Source organism: Planococcus citri, chromosome 1 (genome assembly GCF_950023065.1).
Source record: "Planococcus citri chromosome 1, ihPlaCitr1.1, whole genome shotgun sequence".
Classification (NCBI taxonomy): domain Eukaryota; kingdom Metazoa; phylum Arthropoda; class Insecta; order Hemiptera; family Pseudococcidae; genus Planococcus; species Planococcus citri.
This window is the reverse complement of record NC_088677.1, coordinates 66,591,098-66,605,076: the sequence shown is the minus strand read 5'-3', so window position 1 is coordinate 66,605,076 and position 13,979 is coordinate 66,591,098. Positions and strand designations below refer to the sequence as shown.

The 13,979-nt window shown below is 45.1% G+C and overlaps 1 protein-coding gene across 6 annotated transcripts in view; it reads left to right on the top strand.

Annotated features, from left to right (window-relative positions):
* LOC135833410 (chromodomain-helicase-DNA-binding protein 7-like) overlaps positions 1–13,979 on the top strand; it is a 116,652-nt gene that overhangs the window by 78,537 nt on the left and 24,136 nt on the right. For all 6 annotated transcript variants that reach the window (XM_065347213.1, XM_065347214.1, XM_065347210.1 and 3 more), the window contains 13 exons: positions 3,384–5,964; positions 6,050–6,184; positions 7,990–9,326; positions 9,615–9,806; positions 9,892–10,284; positions 10,400–10,523; positions 10,608–10,799; positions 10,884–11,459; positions 11,695–11,919; positions 12,324–12,451; positions 12,713–12,901; positions 12,978–13,606; positions 13,706–13,913. In XM_065347213.1, coding sequence (XP_065203285.1) covers positions 3,628–5,964; positions 6,050–6,184; positions 7,990–9,326; positions 9,615–9,806; positions 9,892–10,284; positions 10,400–10,523; positions 10,608–10,799; positions 10,884–11,459; positions 11,695–11,919; positions 12,324–12,451; positions 12,713–12,901; positions 12,978–13,606; positions 13,706–13,913 — 6,665 coding nt within the window. In that variant the 5' untranslated portion in view covers positions 3,384–3,627. The remainder of the gene's footprint in view (positions 1–3,383; positions 5,965–6,049; positions 6,185–7,989; positions 9,327–9,614; positions 9,807–9,891; positions 10,285–10,399; positions 10,524–10,607; positions 10,800–10,883; positions 11,460–11,694; positions 11,920–12,323; positions 12,452–12,712; positions 12,902–12,977; positions 13,607–13,705; positions 13,914–13,979) is intronic.

The following is a 13,979-nucleotide window of genomic DNA, read 5'->3' as shown; positions in this document are numbered from 1 at the left end:
AGGAAAGGGTATGAACGGGTTATAATTTATTGAACGACGAAAAACGCGCGTTAGGTTACGTTTGTAAGAGTGTATGAGGAGTATTGGTGGCGGCGTCGTTGGCGGAGGCATCGGTGGCGTCTGCGGCTGCGGCGACGACTACCGCGCGTCAGCGGTAACGCCATAATCTACGCTGGGAGTAAAACGAACGGCGATGGTTATTATTTTTATTCAGCTGATTCACTTGTTCACTTTTCCATATACTTGTATAGTAAAACTTTCGCGAGGTGTTCTCTGGAATGGTGTATGGTAGTATTTTGGAACGATGATGAGGGGGGTCGGGGCCGGGGCAGATAAGTACAGTGGCTGTGGAAACTCATCTGTACAGCTAAAGGTATATTGTACACTATACAGCCAGTACATATGTAGAATATGTATGTGTGCGTGCACTACTGTACATACATGAGCGACCGTCCACCGCTGTTCGCCTCACTCAATTCGGCTCGCACAAAACACTAGAGAGAAAGAGACCCATCACTAGCTCGGCGAACTTTTCACGTGCGTATTGATTAACATAACGGTGTAACGATTTTTGTGTATACGAAAGCTACAGCAACAGTGACAGCGGCGGCGGCAGCAGCAGCAGCAGCGATGGCTTAGAGAAAGACAGATATGTACCTACAGCATCACGCAGAGAGAGAAAGAGAATCAACGATGGAGAAAGGGAGAGAGAGAGAATTGTGCTCTAGTGGCAGGCTTTAGTCTTTCTCTCTGTCTGTCCTTTTCTGTCTCGTTTGCCAACTCGTTGGCTCTCTCTCACTCGCTCATTCACTCACTCTCTGTGTTTTTAAGTATTTCTAGGCGTTTTGATTTGAATTTCTCGACGGCTGCGGCGGCGGTGGCGGTGGCGCTAGCACCAGCGTCAGCGTCGGCAGCATCGACGGCAGTGTTTTATTGTCGGGTAAAAAGCACGGCGACGATGGATGTGTAAGGGCAAGCGGGGGGCTTCCAGGGGTCAGGGGGAGGCTGGCTCGGATGCGGTGATATGCGCGCTGTGCGGTGTCGTTTAGGTCGTGGGAAGGAGACGTTTAATTAGTTGCGCTAGAGGTTCGTTTATCGCGTGTGCGTATCGATGAGGTGTTTTTTTTGTTGTTGAACTTTTTTTCCTCTTCTTTTTCTTCTTTTTTTTTCGGGGGAGGTGCGCGCGTTCGACGCGCGTTTCGGAGATGAATTTGGATGTCGGGCTCGGGTGCGTTTAGCTACTCGACGGTCGACGCGGTTACAGGGGTTGTAGATGTTGGGGGTGGGGGTGGTGGTAGTGGTGCTGCTGCTATGTGTTCATGTGTATAGCACGTATTTGAAAAAGATGGCGCTACTGAGAGCGCCCGCGCCCACGACCGCGTCCGGGCGCCCTCCGGCCCTTTACTTGAGCCCTTTGCCCCGGCTCGGTGAAAGTGGCGAGGCGGGTCGATGTGCTCGGCGTTGATGATTTTACACTTTTTCGCGCGTTTTTCCTTTTTTTCCCTTTTTTTTTTTGCTTTGTATAATGTATTGGCCGATCGATGCGATGATACACGAATAAGGTGTTAAATGTATATACATGTATATTGGTAGTTGGTACCTAGACCTGCCTATGTATTGTATAAATGCTATAATTTTCTCTGTATCGAGGCAACTGACGTACGAACTTACTGGATGTGGGGTGAAACGATATTGAATCCTTTGAATTCGCCATACAATTGCAAAATTCGAGAGGGCAAACAAACAGTTCGTATACGAACTTTCAAGTTTGGAAATTGAAATTCTAACGGAGAGTAAGAATTATCGAGCTCGGTACATAATTTCAATTCTTACAGTGGAAAGTCCCAGAGCTCCTAAAAGTTAGATATTAAAATTGGTTGCATTTTTTGAATTTTTTGGTTACTCAAGTTATTTTCCCCCCAAGTTTTGAAAATAAAATTTTTCTGAATCTCGACTCTACGTCTTAAAAAACAGTTTAGCTTTTCCTTTTGTAATCTTGCCTTTTTCAAAAGTTGCCAAAAATTCTCCTTTTTTGCTAAAAAAAAAAAAAAGTAGTTTCTCGCAAAATATTCCAAAAAGTGTTATTTTCCTCAAAATCTTGCTTTTTCGCCAAGAACTGTATAAAATTTTCAAAAATAGATAAAAGTATTGCTTTTTCGGTAAAAGTTGCGAAAAAGTATCACTTTTTTCCAATTTTCCAAAAAGTATCTCGCTTTTTGCAAAAAACTGACAGAAATTGAGCAGTCAAAAGTTGAGCTGTTTATTCCAAAAATTACCCAAATGAGAAGTATCACTTTTTTGCCTAAAATTTGCCAAAAAGATATTGTATCTCCTCTGCCAGTAATTCTCAGATGCTCTTGCTTTCGACAATTGTAAAAAGGCTTCCACTTTGCCGGTTGTCAAAAACTACCGCTTTTTAGCAAAATTTTCAAGAAGTTTCGATTTTTCAAAATTTTCTGAGAAGCCGTGCCTTTTGCTAAAATGATTTTCAAAACCTCGTTTTTTGCTTGAAATAAAAAAAAATGAATAAAGGAAACTACAAATTGTGGTTATTGCCAAAAGTTCCAAAAAGTTTCCCTCTTCTCCAAAAATAGTCCTAACGAGCTGACAGAAATTGCTAAAACTGTCCAGAATTAACTTTCTGTCAAAAATCACGAAAATTCTCGCTTTCTAATGTTTTTTGGTGATTTTTTTTGCATCAAAATGTTTTGCCCATATTTTGTTTGGGGGCGGGGAGGAGGGTGGTGGAGGGAGGAGTAGAGCTGCAGACTGTTGTAAGAGGTCAAAAAACGTGAAAAATGCTACTATAGAATTTTTAGATCTTTAGAGAGTGCTTCAATAGAATTGAATGATTGGAACTTGCAAAATACGCATCAGTGACTTATTGTATTTTTTTGAAAATATGGAGTTCCTTCGAAAAGGCTCCAGGCTGTTCTAAAGATTAAACTCAAAATTGGTTGTGCCAAATTTTAACCCCCCCCCCTGGTTAGTTTTGGAACGCTGAAGATCTTTCTATAATTTTCAACCCTGACTCCTTCCAGTACAAAAGTCAAATACGAGTATACTCGTACCTACATACATCCTAGAAAATCCCTACTCCCCAAAGTTCGACCTATTTTACGCCCTTAGTCTGCTCAGAAACGCTTAGAGTTCCTACTCAAGGGGCTCCCAGATCTCTAGATTTCTCCCTACCTCCCTTGAAGAGATGTTTTTTAGCTTTTAATGTTCGCGAGACTCCCCTTCTACTTCGCTTCGTGGTGTTGAAAGAAGAGCACTGTACTGTGATTTGTAGAAATTCAATTTTTATTTTGCATTGCGCTTGAATTTTTATTAAATTACCTCCAAATACTAATGTCGTTTCGTTTTTTTGTTTTTGTTTGCAGAAAGCCAGTGAAAAATCGAAGTAAAAATCATCGTCGACGAAGATAGAGAAGAAAAAAAAAAGAGGAGAGACACTCCGACCAAATTCTACGCCCAAAATTTTTACCTTCTACTCGTTTGAAACGTGTGTATACGCGTATACATGCACGTGTCGGAGAACGACGAATGATGAACGAAGTTGACTGGACCGTAGACGACGATCAGCTGACCAGCGGCGTTTACGTTGGCGACGTTTAGTATCCAGCTATGGACTCGTATGATTTATTCGGCGAAGATGTCGGTGGCAGCGTTTTGGACGGACTATCAGATCTGGGAGGCGACAACTTCGACCCGGCGGCACGCGGCGCAGGCGGGCCGCCGGCAACGGGCGGTTACGGCGTGCCGCAGTCTGCGTATCCGCATCAGATCGGCGGCCACGCGCCACCTGCCGCAGACATGCATCAGGAATCGCCGCTGCAAAAACTGGCCAGTTTCGGAGGAGATTACTCGGCCGCCGCCAATCACATGGAGGCGGGCGGACAATCGCTTTTCCATCCGAACCACGCCGGCGCCTACGACGCGGGCGGCGGTCGAGCACCCGGTATGGGCGCGAACGCGAGCTACGGCAGATCAGCGATGATGCCGCAATCTCGACACGCGTCCGGTCCACCACCCGGTGCCAATCAGTACGCGCCGTATTGTCCGCCGGAGGCGATGTACGGCGCGGCCGGCGGTCACGGCATGGACAGCATGCAAGCGTGGAACAACTATCCGCCGACCAGTATGCGACACTATCCGCAAATGGCGGCAGCTGCGGCCGCCGCTGCTCAGAATCCGTATCGGCAGCAGTCGCATATGAACTACCAGCAACCGGCGCCTCCGCAACAGCAATCCGACGGCCAAGGCAAATCGCAATATCCCTCGCAGCCTGGTATGATGAATTCGATGCTGCAACCCACCCACCAAAACATTCCATCCAGCAGCGCCTCGTCAGCGGCCGTTTACCAGCAACAGCAACAACAGCAGCAACGAGCGCAACAACAACAACCCCAAGGCCCGGGCGGCCACAATTACCAAAACATGCTGTACTCGAACGCGGCCCCGGCCGGGTACGGCGCCTACGGCCAAATGAGCGCGCCGCAGCAAAACTCGCAATCGTCGCGCGGCGTCTCGTCCCACCATATGCAGCAATACTCGCAGCAGGGTCCGCCCCAACAGCCCGGACCGCCGCCCCAATCGCAATCCACGTCGCAGCAGCAGCAACAACAACAGCAGCAGCAGCAGCAACAACAACAGCAACAGCAGCAGCAGCAACAACAACAGCAGCAGCAACAAATGCAACAGCAAATGAACGACATCGGCGGTGCGCCTAACAGTTACAATCACATACAGTCGCAAATGTCAGCGGCGCATTCCGCCTTCAGTCAGCAATCGGTGCAGAGGCCTATCGGCATCGAAGTGCAGCCGGGCGCCGGACCGCAGTACCAGTCGGCGGCGCAGCAAGCTCAATCCAAACCGCATACTAGTCCACAGAGCGCGAGCCAGTATCGCGCCTCGTTTCCGCAACTCTCGCCGCAGATGTCACCCCGGCCGCAGATGTCGCCTCGTCCTCAGATGTCTCCGCGGCCGGTCATGTCGCCTGCCAAGAGCTCGCATTCGTCGCATCCGCATCCGTCGCAACAGCAGCAGACGACCATGTCACCGCGACCGGGCGCCGGCTCCAAAAACGTCATACAACCGCCTAGCGGAGGCCCCGGCGGCTATCCGCAGCAGAGCACGTTGCAGCAGCTCGAACAAATGGTTATGCCGTCTACGAACTCGAGCCCTACCGAATACCCGGCGTATCGAGGCAGTACCCAGCTGACGCCGCCGCATCACTGGCAATCGCCGCGAACGCCCAACAACAGCCTGCAGAACATGTCCGAGCAAGGCTTGTCCGGATACCCGTCGTCGATGGGCGGAGGCGACGATCACGCGCCTTCGGACGCCGGCGGTCCCGGCAAATCCGGCATGTCCATGTCCGAAATGCAAAACATTCCGCCGCAGCAGTCGGATCGCTCCAACGCGCCCAATAACATAGACTTCCAACCAGGATCTCAAGGCAGCGGGCGATACGGCTCGTCGGTCGATTCGATGGGCGGCCAACCTACCCAGCAACACATTCCGGTCTCGCGGTCGTCCGGCGACGTCATGGATCAGCAACAACAGTCTTCCTCGGATGTGCGCGGCTCGGCCGGCGGCCCCGGATCGGGCCCGTCGCCGTCGCCTCACCATCCCGGCATGCACAACGCTCTGAATCCGTACGGCGTGCCGACCGGCAGCATGATGTACAACGACGCCATGTCGCCGTACACGCAGCAAAACGGCTCCAAAATCGACAGCATGGTACCGGGCCCTAATGAACCGTCCGATCGTACCAGAGAAGAGTTACCGCCTACATCGCAGCCATCCGGCAGCATGTACGATCCACATTCGCACGCGCAGCATCAGCCGCATCCGATGTATCAAGTACCCATTACCCATCAGCAAGAAATGGCCGCTATGCAGCAACAGCTGCAGGAACTGTATTGTATGCCGCCCACCGGACCTGATCATCAGCATAGGGTATGTTTGTGAATGTAGTTTTTTTTTTCGCTCAAATTTCAATTGGCGATGAATTAATCGTGTTTTTTTCAACCTTTATGTGCAGATAAATCGAATTCAAGAACGAATAAATATGCTCAGACAACACGAAGCCACCGAACAGTGTTTAGGAGGTGTTCATTGTCCGTTCGCTACGTCCATTTCGTATAACTTAGGTGTTATGGATAATTCTATGGCAATGGTACGTATTTTTCTTACACATCTAACAAGAAAATCTCTCTAGTGATTTTTAGAAAGAGCATTGCCTAAAACCTCCGTAACCAAAATTTCAGCCGCCATAATTGATTTTTAGATTTTTGGCTAACTTTTAAAAATTCGAAATTGACCATTTTGAGCAATGTTTTTTTTTTTCAAAAAAAAAAAAAAAAATACAGTAACAATAATGAAACTTGGTTTAAAAACTAATATCGATCCTCTCGAAACAAGTTTCGCCATTTCGGGCATTCTGGAGGCTCCAGTGCGATTTTCGATTTCTCCAGAATTTCCAAATTTCTTCAGAAGAAGTGGAAATCAACTTGGGCAGCTAAATATCAACCAGGCTGAAGAATTTATCGTCATTTGAGCCGATTTGCAGAAGGACACCTCAGCATTCTCCAGTCATAGTTGAAATTGAAAATATTCCAATCAGAAAAATGGCACTTCGATGTACATCCGCCTGGAAATTGGGCCAAATTAAAATAACCTCGCCAAGTAGCCAGGCTGCGAATAAGTCACAATTCGAGTTTTAGCTACCAAGGTCAATTTCCACGCTTTCTTGAAAAATTTTAAAATTCTACAGAAATCGAAAAATGCGCTGGAGGCTCCAGAATGTCTTCTAACAGTAAAATTAGGGTTCAGGGTACTTCGCTTAGTCAAGACAAAGCCATTCGTGCAGATTTCAGAAATTTCTCCATAAACAGAAAATTTTTGATTTTTTGAATTTTTCCCTTATAAACATTTTGGTCAATAAAATACACGGGAGGGTTTCTCCTGGAAATCGGCCAAAATGGAAACTCGTTTGATAAGTCGAGGATACGCCATTATCTCCATTTTTAGCTGCCCAAATTATTTTTCACGCTTCCTGGAGAGATTGAAAGTTGTACTGAAGGCTCCAGAATATCTCAAAATGGAGCAATTTGGATTCGTAGGGGAGGGGGGTAGTGGTTTTATACGACTTGAAACAATTTCGTTCTAATTTCCAAAATTTCATTTTGAACAAAAAATGTTTGATTTTTCACCTTTTGAAGTAATTCTGAAACTCTTATACTGAACGATTTGGATTTTTTCGGCCATTATTGCCCTACTCATCCCTCTAGAATATTACATGTACACGCGGAATTTTTCAACAAAGGCTTCTGAAATGACCTAATTGGTTAAAATAAGTATATGAAACATTGCTAAGTAAGGTAGTCATTATCGTATAAAAGCCAAGCTTTCATTTCTGTGCGCTGAAAATCTTTAAATTTTCATTAGGTCATCAAAAATTGAAGTTTTTTTTTTGGCGTATTCTAGTCATTCATCGACTTTCTGTTCAGTTGTAAAGTGACAACGTATGGTAGTTATGACGCATTTGGTTTAAGCATTTTTAGCTGTTTCGATACTTTTTGTTTTTGTGTCATTACGTTACAAACGGTTTTGTGATATTTTAAATATCTGAAAAACGTCTCCTCAAATATTTTGTGTCATTTTAGTGATTCAAGGTATTATTTTTGTAAAGCTGACCAAGTTTTATCTCGTTTAGTTAGCCAGTTTTGGGTGAGAACTCTGATGAGGTTATTTTTGAAGATTTTCAGTACACTTTATTGAATTTTTAATGCATAAACTTGGTAAATGTTGTAAAATTTGTTTGTTTGGTTGTTGAAATTTTTTGAATCGAATGAAAATCACGTTTTCACATGTCTGGTGTTACTGTCAATTGATTGAAAAATGTTGTTTGTCCCCTCAGTAAAATTAATTAATCAACGAGTAACAAATATATCTGACCGTTGTTTTTTTTTCTGTTCACAGCAACAAATGCCGACCAGTGGCCGAGGCCGAGGCCGAGGTCGAGGTCGGGGTCGAGGCGAAGCGCGAGCATCGCCTCGGCCGCGTAAAAGTCGCAAAAAAGCGGTAATGGAGATGGAAACGCCGATGTATTCGCCTCCGATATTACCTCCTCACGAAGCGCATCCGCCTTACCACGAGCAGCCTCCGACGCTGCTGCCGATGCCGCCGCACATGACGCCCAACTATTCGCATCACGACCTTAACGCTTCTGTTCCTAACCTAATGCACAACGCGGCCGGTCCGCCGCCGACGGGCGCTGGGCCTCCGACGCCGCAGCCGCATCCGCCGCCGCCTACATCAAATGTAGACCCATCCGCGTACCAATCTGTTCCTCCGCATTTACAACCGATGCCGCCTCAACTTCTACATCACCAGCCGCTGCCGGTACCGGTGCCGTTGCCGCCGCACGCGCAGCAGCAGCAACAGCAACAACAACAGCAGCAGCAGCAACCTCAGCCGCCGCAACAACCACCTCAACCACCACATCATGAACAACCGCAGCCGTCGTCAGTTCCTCCGCCGCCGATTCTCGAACAACAGCACGTTCCGCCGGTGCAGTCGATGCTGCCGATGCAGCATCAGCAACCTCCGCAACTCGAAAAAGAAATCGACGATCCGAGAACGCGAATGGAGTACGAACCCGTACCTCCGCCGCTGCCGCAACCGCATCAGCTGCCGCCTCCTCCGCATCCGCACGTCGAACATATGATGGAGGCCGAACCACCCACCATGCTGGAGCCTACGACCGCGCCCAGTAGTCAAGAAATGGATATGGATCGCGAACACGATCTCGATTCGCAACCGTCCGAACTCGGCTCGCAGGAGGAGCCGCAAGACGATCAAGATTCCAGACAAGATACGGACGATTTCGGCGCTCCGGCCAGCTCCGAGGATGTGGAGCCGGATCGCGACGATTCGTCCGAGATGCGTATCGATTCGCAACCGAATACCGCAGATACCGAAGATCACGACGCTTGCTCTGATAAAGAAGAGGAGCCCGAAATCGACCGGTACGCGGATACGGAAGAAGCGGATATCGAAGATGCTGAAGACGATGCGGAACCGGAACGCGATAATAGTCCGCCTGTTCCGTCGCCGGCTGTGATATCACCGATTGGTGAACAACCTGTTTCGCCCGATAGGTGCTCGTCGAATAGCGACCCGCCTATGTTGACAGCGGAATTACCGACTGAATCTTCTTTAAACACTAGCGTATTCAATTTTACCGAAGACGAAGAGCCTCCGCCTCCGTTGCATATGTCCATGAACGGATCTCCTAGAAAAATCAAAATGCCGAGGTGAGTTCGACTTGCATATCTTTTGGAATCATTTTCTAATTGGATAGGGCACAAATTCAGGTAGAATTTTTGAAGAAAATTTCATCCCATTTGTGGGGGAGGGGGAGGAGATACCATTGACGCTGTAGAAGTATTCAGAGTCGTTGATGTGTCTTTGAATCTCACTTTTTTCAAATTCGTAATTTTAAAAGAGTTCGAATTGTTTGAAAAATCGAACTATCTACGAATAATTCTTGAAAAAGTTGATCTTGACGTCGTGTTCTTATGTTGTTTTGTTTTTGTTCACAGGAAACCTCGTAAACCTCGAGAGCCTCGAGAACCTCGAGAACCTAAAGCGCCTAAAGAACCTAAACCTCCTAAAGAACCAAAAGTAAAGTCACCACGAAGGGCGAGAACGCCCAAAACACCTAAACCACGTAAAAGTAAAAAGGAAAGCTCGTCCGAAGAAGTCAACTCGAACACCGAAACTAAACCCAAAAGGTATTTAGCATTTTCTACCTACCTTATTCCATCAAAATCTTTCTCCAGTTCTCTAATCCTGCCCATTTGTTTCTTATGTTCGCAGAAAAAGTAAAAAGAAATCACTAGCAGCTGATTTCGAGTCGGCCAAGTCGCCTCGTCTCGATCAAGAGTCGATATCTCACGACGACGCAGTCGATTCGAAAAGTCGTCCCGATGCCGAATCGGACGACTGGTCGGATACGGCGCCATTATCAGCGCTCAAAGACGAGACCAAAGACGAAGACGGTAAAACGAGCACGAACACAACGCAGGATGCGGATTGCTCCAAATTGGACTCTAGTTTTAACGACACAACCGCCGGCTTATCCGAGTCATCGACCGTTAAACCCGAAGAATCCGGCGAAACTGTCGAAGACGAAGTGCCCAAAACGCCTCAAAATACTTCGCAAACCAAAGCCAAACGAAAACCAAAATCGAATCGGTCTGCGAAATCGAAGTAAGTGACTCAGAAAATACTGCTCGTGTTCTTTGTTGTACATTGGCGATAATATTTATCTTAATTACTTCTTCGGTTATTTTTACATTATTTTTGGTGTGTTTTGTTTGCGTAGAATCGTTACTAGTTCGTCTAAAAAGAAAAGGAAATCCGGTATTTTGGGTAATAACGACGAATCGGAAGGCGAAGTTGACGAGTTACCGCCATCACCGGTAGGAAATGATGACGATGCTGGACAGGTTAGTGTCGTATAATCGATGTGAACGTCGGCCAGTGTGCGAAATGTGGTATTAATTGCGCGGTTTTCTTGTGTAATTTCGCAGAAACGACGGTCTGCCAGAAATACTCACCGTAAGAAATACGTGGACGATATTATGTTAGCTATTTCGGACGAAGACTCGAGAAAGTCGCCGTCTCCCGTTCAACGTAATACCGAAACTACCAAATCCTCTACTCCTGAAAGATGTGGATCTCATTTTTCAGATTCGGCTGTGAAACCCAATTTTATTTATGTAGTGAGTTTTCGAATTTCTATTCAATTATCCGTATTATATTATAAGCTGTTGGTGACTGTAATTAATTTATTTTCTTCTGCGCAGAATACCACGGACGAAGATTCAATGGTTGTGCAATACATATTAGCTTCGAGAACAGTTACCAGGAACAAAGCAACCGTCAACGAAAACCAAACCAATACCACTGGTGAAGCAGCAGCTGACGATTCGGCCGCTGCCGCTGCTGCCACCGACGACAAAACCGAACCTAAAGATGACCAAACCGAACAAGTCAACGGAGAAGAAAATACCTCTGCTCCGAAAGAAGAAGAATCGACGGCTGCATCGACGTCAGCTTCGGAAGAAGCTGATAAAAGCAACGTTGAAGCCGAACCTGCTCCTAAAGAGAAAGAAAAGGAAAAGGAAAAAGAAAAAGAGAAGGATAAGAGTAAAGAAAAAGATACCGATAAAGACAAAGATGACGATGACGACGATGAAGAAAAGAAAGACGACGGAGAAACCGAAGAAGTCGAAGAGTATTACGTCAAGTATAGAAATTTTTCCTATTTGCATTGCGAATGGAGGACCGAAGAAGAGCTCTTCAAAGGTGATAAGAGGATCGCCGCTAAGCTCAAAAGGTTCAAGCAGAAGATGGCTCATAATACGAATATCTTCGAAAATGTGAGTTTAGTTTGGAGTTTCAAACGTAGGAATGACGATGGAAATCGATTGGTTGAGTTAATTTTTCTTTAGTGAATCTACCTCGTTGCTGAGGTTAATTTGATTCTTGAAAAGTGAATTTAGGAAGTGGTTTTTGATCGATTCCTGTAAAATCGAGTGTTCCAATCGTTTTCCAACCATTTTCTGATATCGTTACATCACGAATTCGTTTTAACATCTGTTTATTTTTCCACAGCTCGAAGAAGAACCTTTCAATCCCGATTACGTCGAAGTAGACCGTGTTCTAGATCTAGTCGAACAAGTCGATCCGGCCACCGACAAAACCATCAAGCATTATCTAGTGAAATGGCGATCTCTACCGTACGAAGACAGCACGTGGGAACTCGAAGAAGATATCGATCCTATTAGAATACAGCAATATGAAAAATTCAGCAAAATACCGCCGAAAGATCAATGGAAGGTGAGTGAAATCAATATTATCTCATTTTTCCTTGTCTCTGCTCCCTTTTGTCGTCCCTTTTGGAGTATCGTGTGATGATTTGCCATGCTAATACCGAGGAAAATTCGAATCGAAGCCGTAGGGCTCTAGTAGAATTTCTCCTATGAGTTAGAAAACGCACTGATCGAACGAATTCGCCCTTGAACATATAATAAGAATGATCCACGTGGATCTAGTAAACTCTAAAGTGATGATTTGCCATGCTAATACCGAGGAAAATTCGAAACGAAGCCGTAGGGCTCATTGAGTAGAATTTCTCCTATGAGTTGAAAAACGCACTGATCGAATGAGTTTGCCCTAACTAGTCTCTGTAAATCAAGATTTTTGTTTTGAATTTAATTTTTACGCTTTTTTATTATTCGTAGGCGAAGAAAAAGCCTCCTCCTAGCGAATGGAAACAATTGGACGAATCGCCAGTGTACAAAAATGACAACACATTACGAGAATACCAATTGGAGGGCTTGAACTGGTTAATGTTCTCGTGGTATAATGGGTATGTATCTTATTTATTAATACCTAAACCAATGATATTTGAAGCCTAACTCACACTTCTACGGTGCTCTGCGATTGGATGATGATTATTTAGCCAATTAGCACGTAATCTTTGTGTTCATAAGTAACTAATTGGACGTTCTTATTGGTTGAAAAATAATCTTATCACGGTGCACTGCAGAAATGGATGCTGAGCCAATCCGTACTAAAAGGAGGAGTTGTTTTCTCTAATACATGTTTTTTTTTCTATTTCTCTGCGCAGACGAAATTGTATCTTGGCCGACGAGATGGGTTTGGGTAAAACGATCCAATCTATTGCATTTATTCACGCGGTATGGAAATGCGGAATACGAGGACCGTTTCTGGTCATCGCTCCTCTATCGACTATTCCTAATTGGCAGAGAGAATTCGAAGCTTGGACCGACATGAATGTAATCGTGTATCACGGATCGTAAGTATTGATTGATATGCGTAATTTTCTTCGTTCTCGAGTTTGTTTGAAATGCTAATCCACTCGTTTATTACAGATCGGCCAGTAAACAAATGGTACAAGAGTACGAGCTGTATTACAAAGGTCCCAAAGGCGTTATCAAGGATATAAATAAATTCAACGTGCTGATAACGACGTTCGAAATAATAATTTCCGATTGTATGGAGCTGAAAGATTTTAATTGGCGTGTTTGCGTCATCGACGAAGCTCACCGACTGAAAAATCGCAATTGTAAATTATTAGAAGGTCTGAGACTGCTCAACTTGGAACATAGACTGTTACTATCGGGAACGCCGCTGCAAAACAACGTCAGCGAGCTGTTCTCGTTACTTAATTTCCTCGAACCTAGTCAATTCAATAGTCAAGAAGCATTTTTACAAGAATTCGGCGCCTTGAAAACGGACACCGAAGTGCAGAAATTACAAGTGTTGTTGAAACCGATGATGCTGCGTCGATTAAAAGAAGACGTAGAGAAATCTATCGCTCCTAAGGAGGAAACCGTCGTCGAAGTGGAACTTACCAATATCCAGAAGAAATATTATCGTGGTATTCTGGAGCATAATTTTACATTTTTATCCAAAGGTACCACTTCGGCCAATATACCTAATTTAATGAACACCATGATGGAGTTGAGGAAATGTTGTATTCATCCTTATTTACTAAACGGTACGTTGAAATTAATTCGAAGTGGAAAACTTTCACGAGAAAATCTAGAGCTTGGCAATTAATTAATTTTGAATTTGTTTTTATTTTTTTCACGAACAGGAGCCGAAGATCAAATTCAACACGATTACAGAATATCCCAAGGTGAAGATCCGGACGCTTACTACAAAGCTTTAATCCAATCTTCTGGTAAAATGGTGCTAATCGATAAACTGCTACCGAAATTGAAATCCAACGGACATCGTGTACTGATTTTCAGTCAGATGGTTCGGTGTTTGGATATCATCGAAGATTATCTCGTATTTAGAAAGTGAGTTTATAATTCTCGTCTTCGAATTCTATCTCGAGAAACCGACAATTTACTAAAACGCGTCGA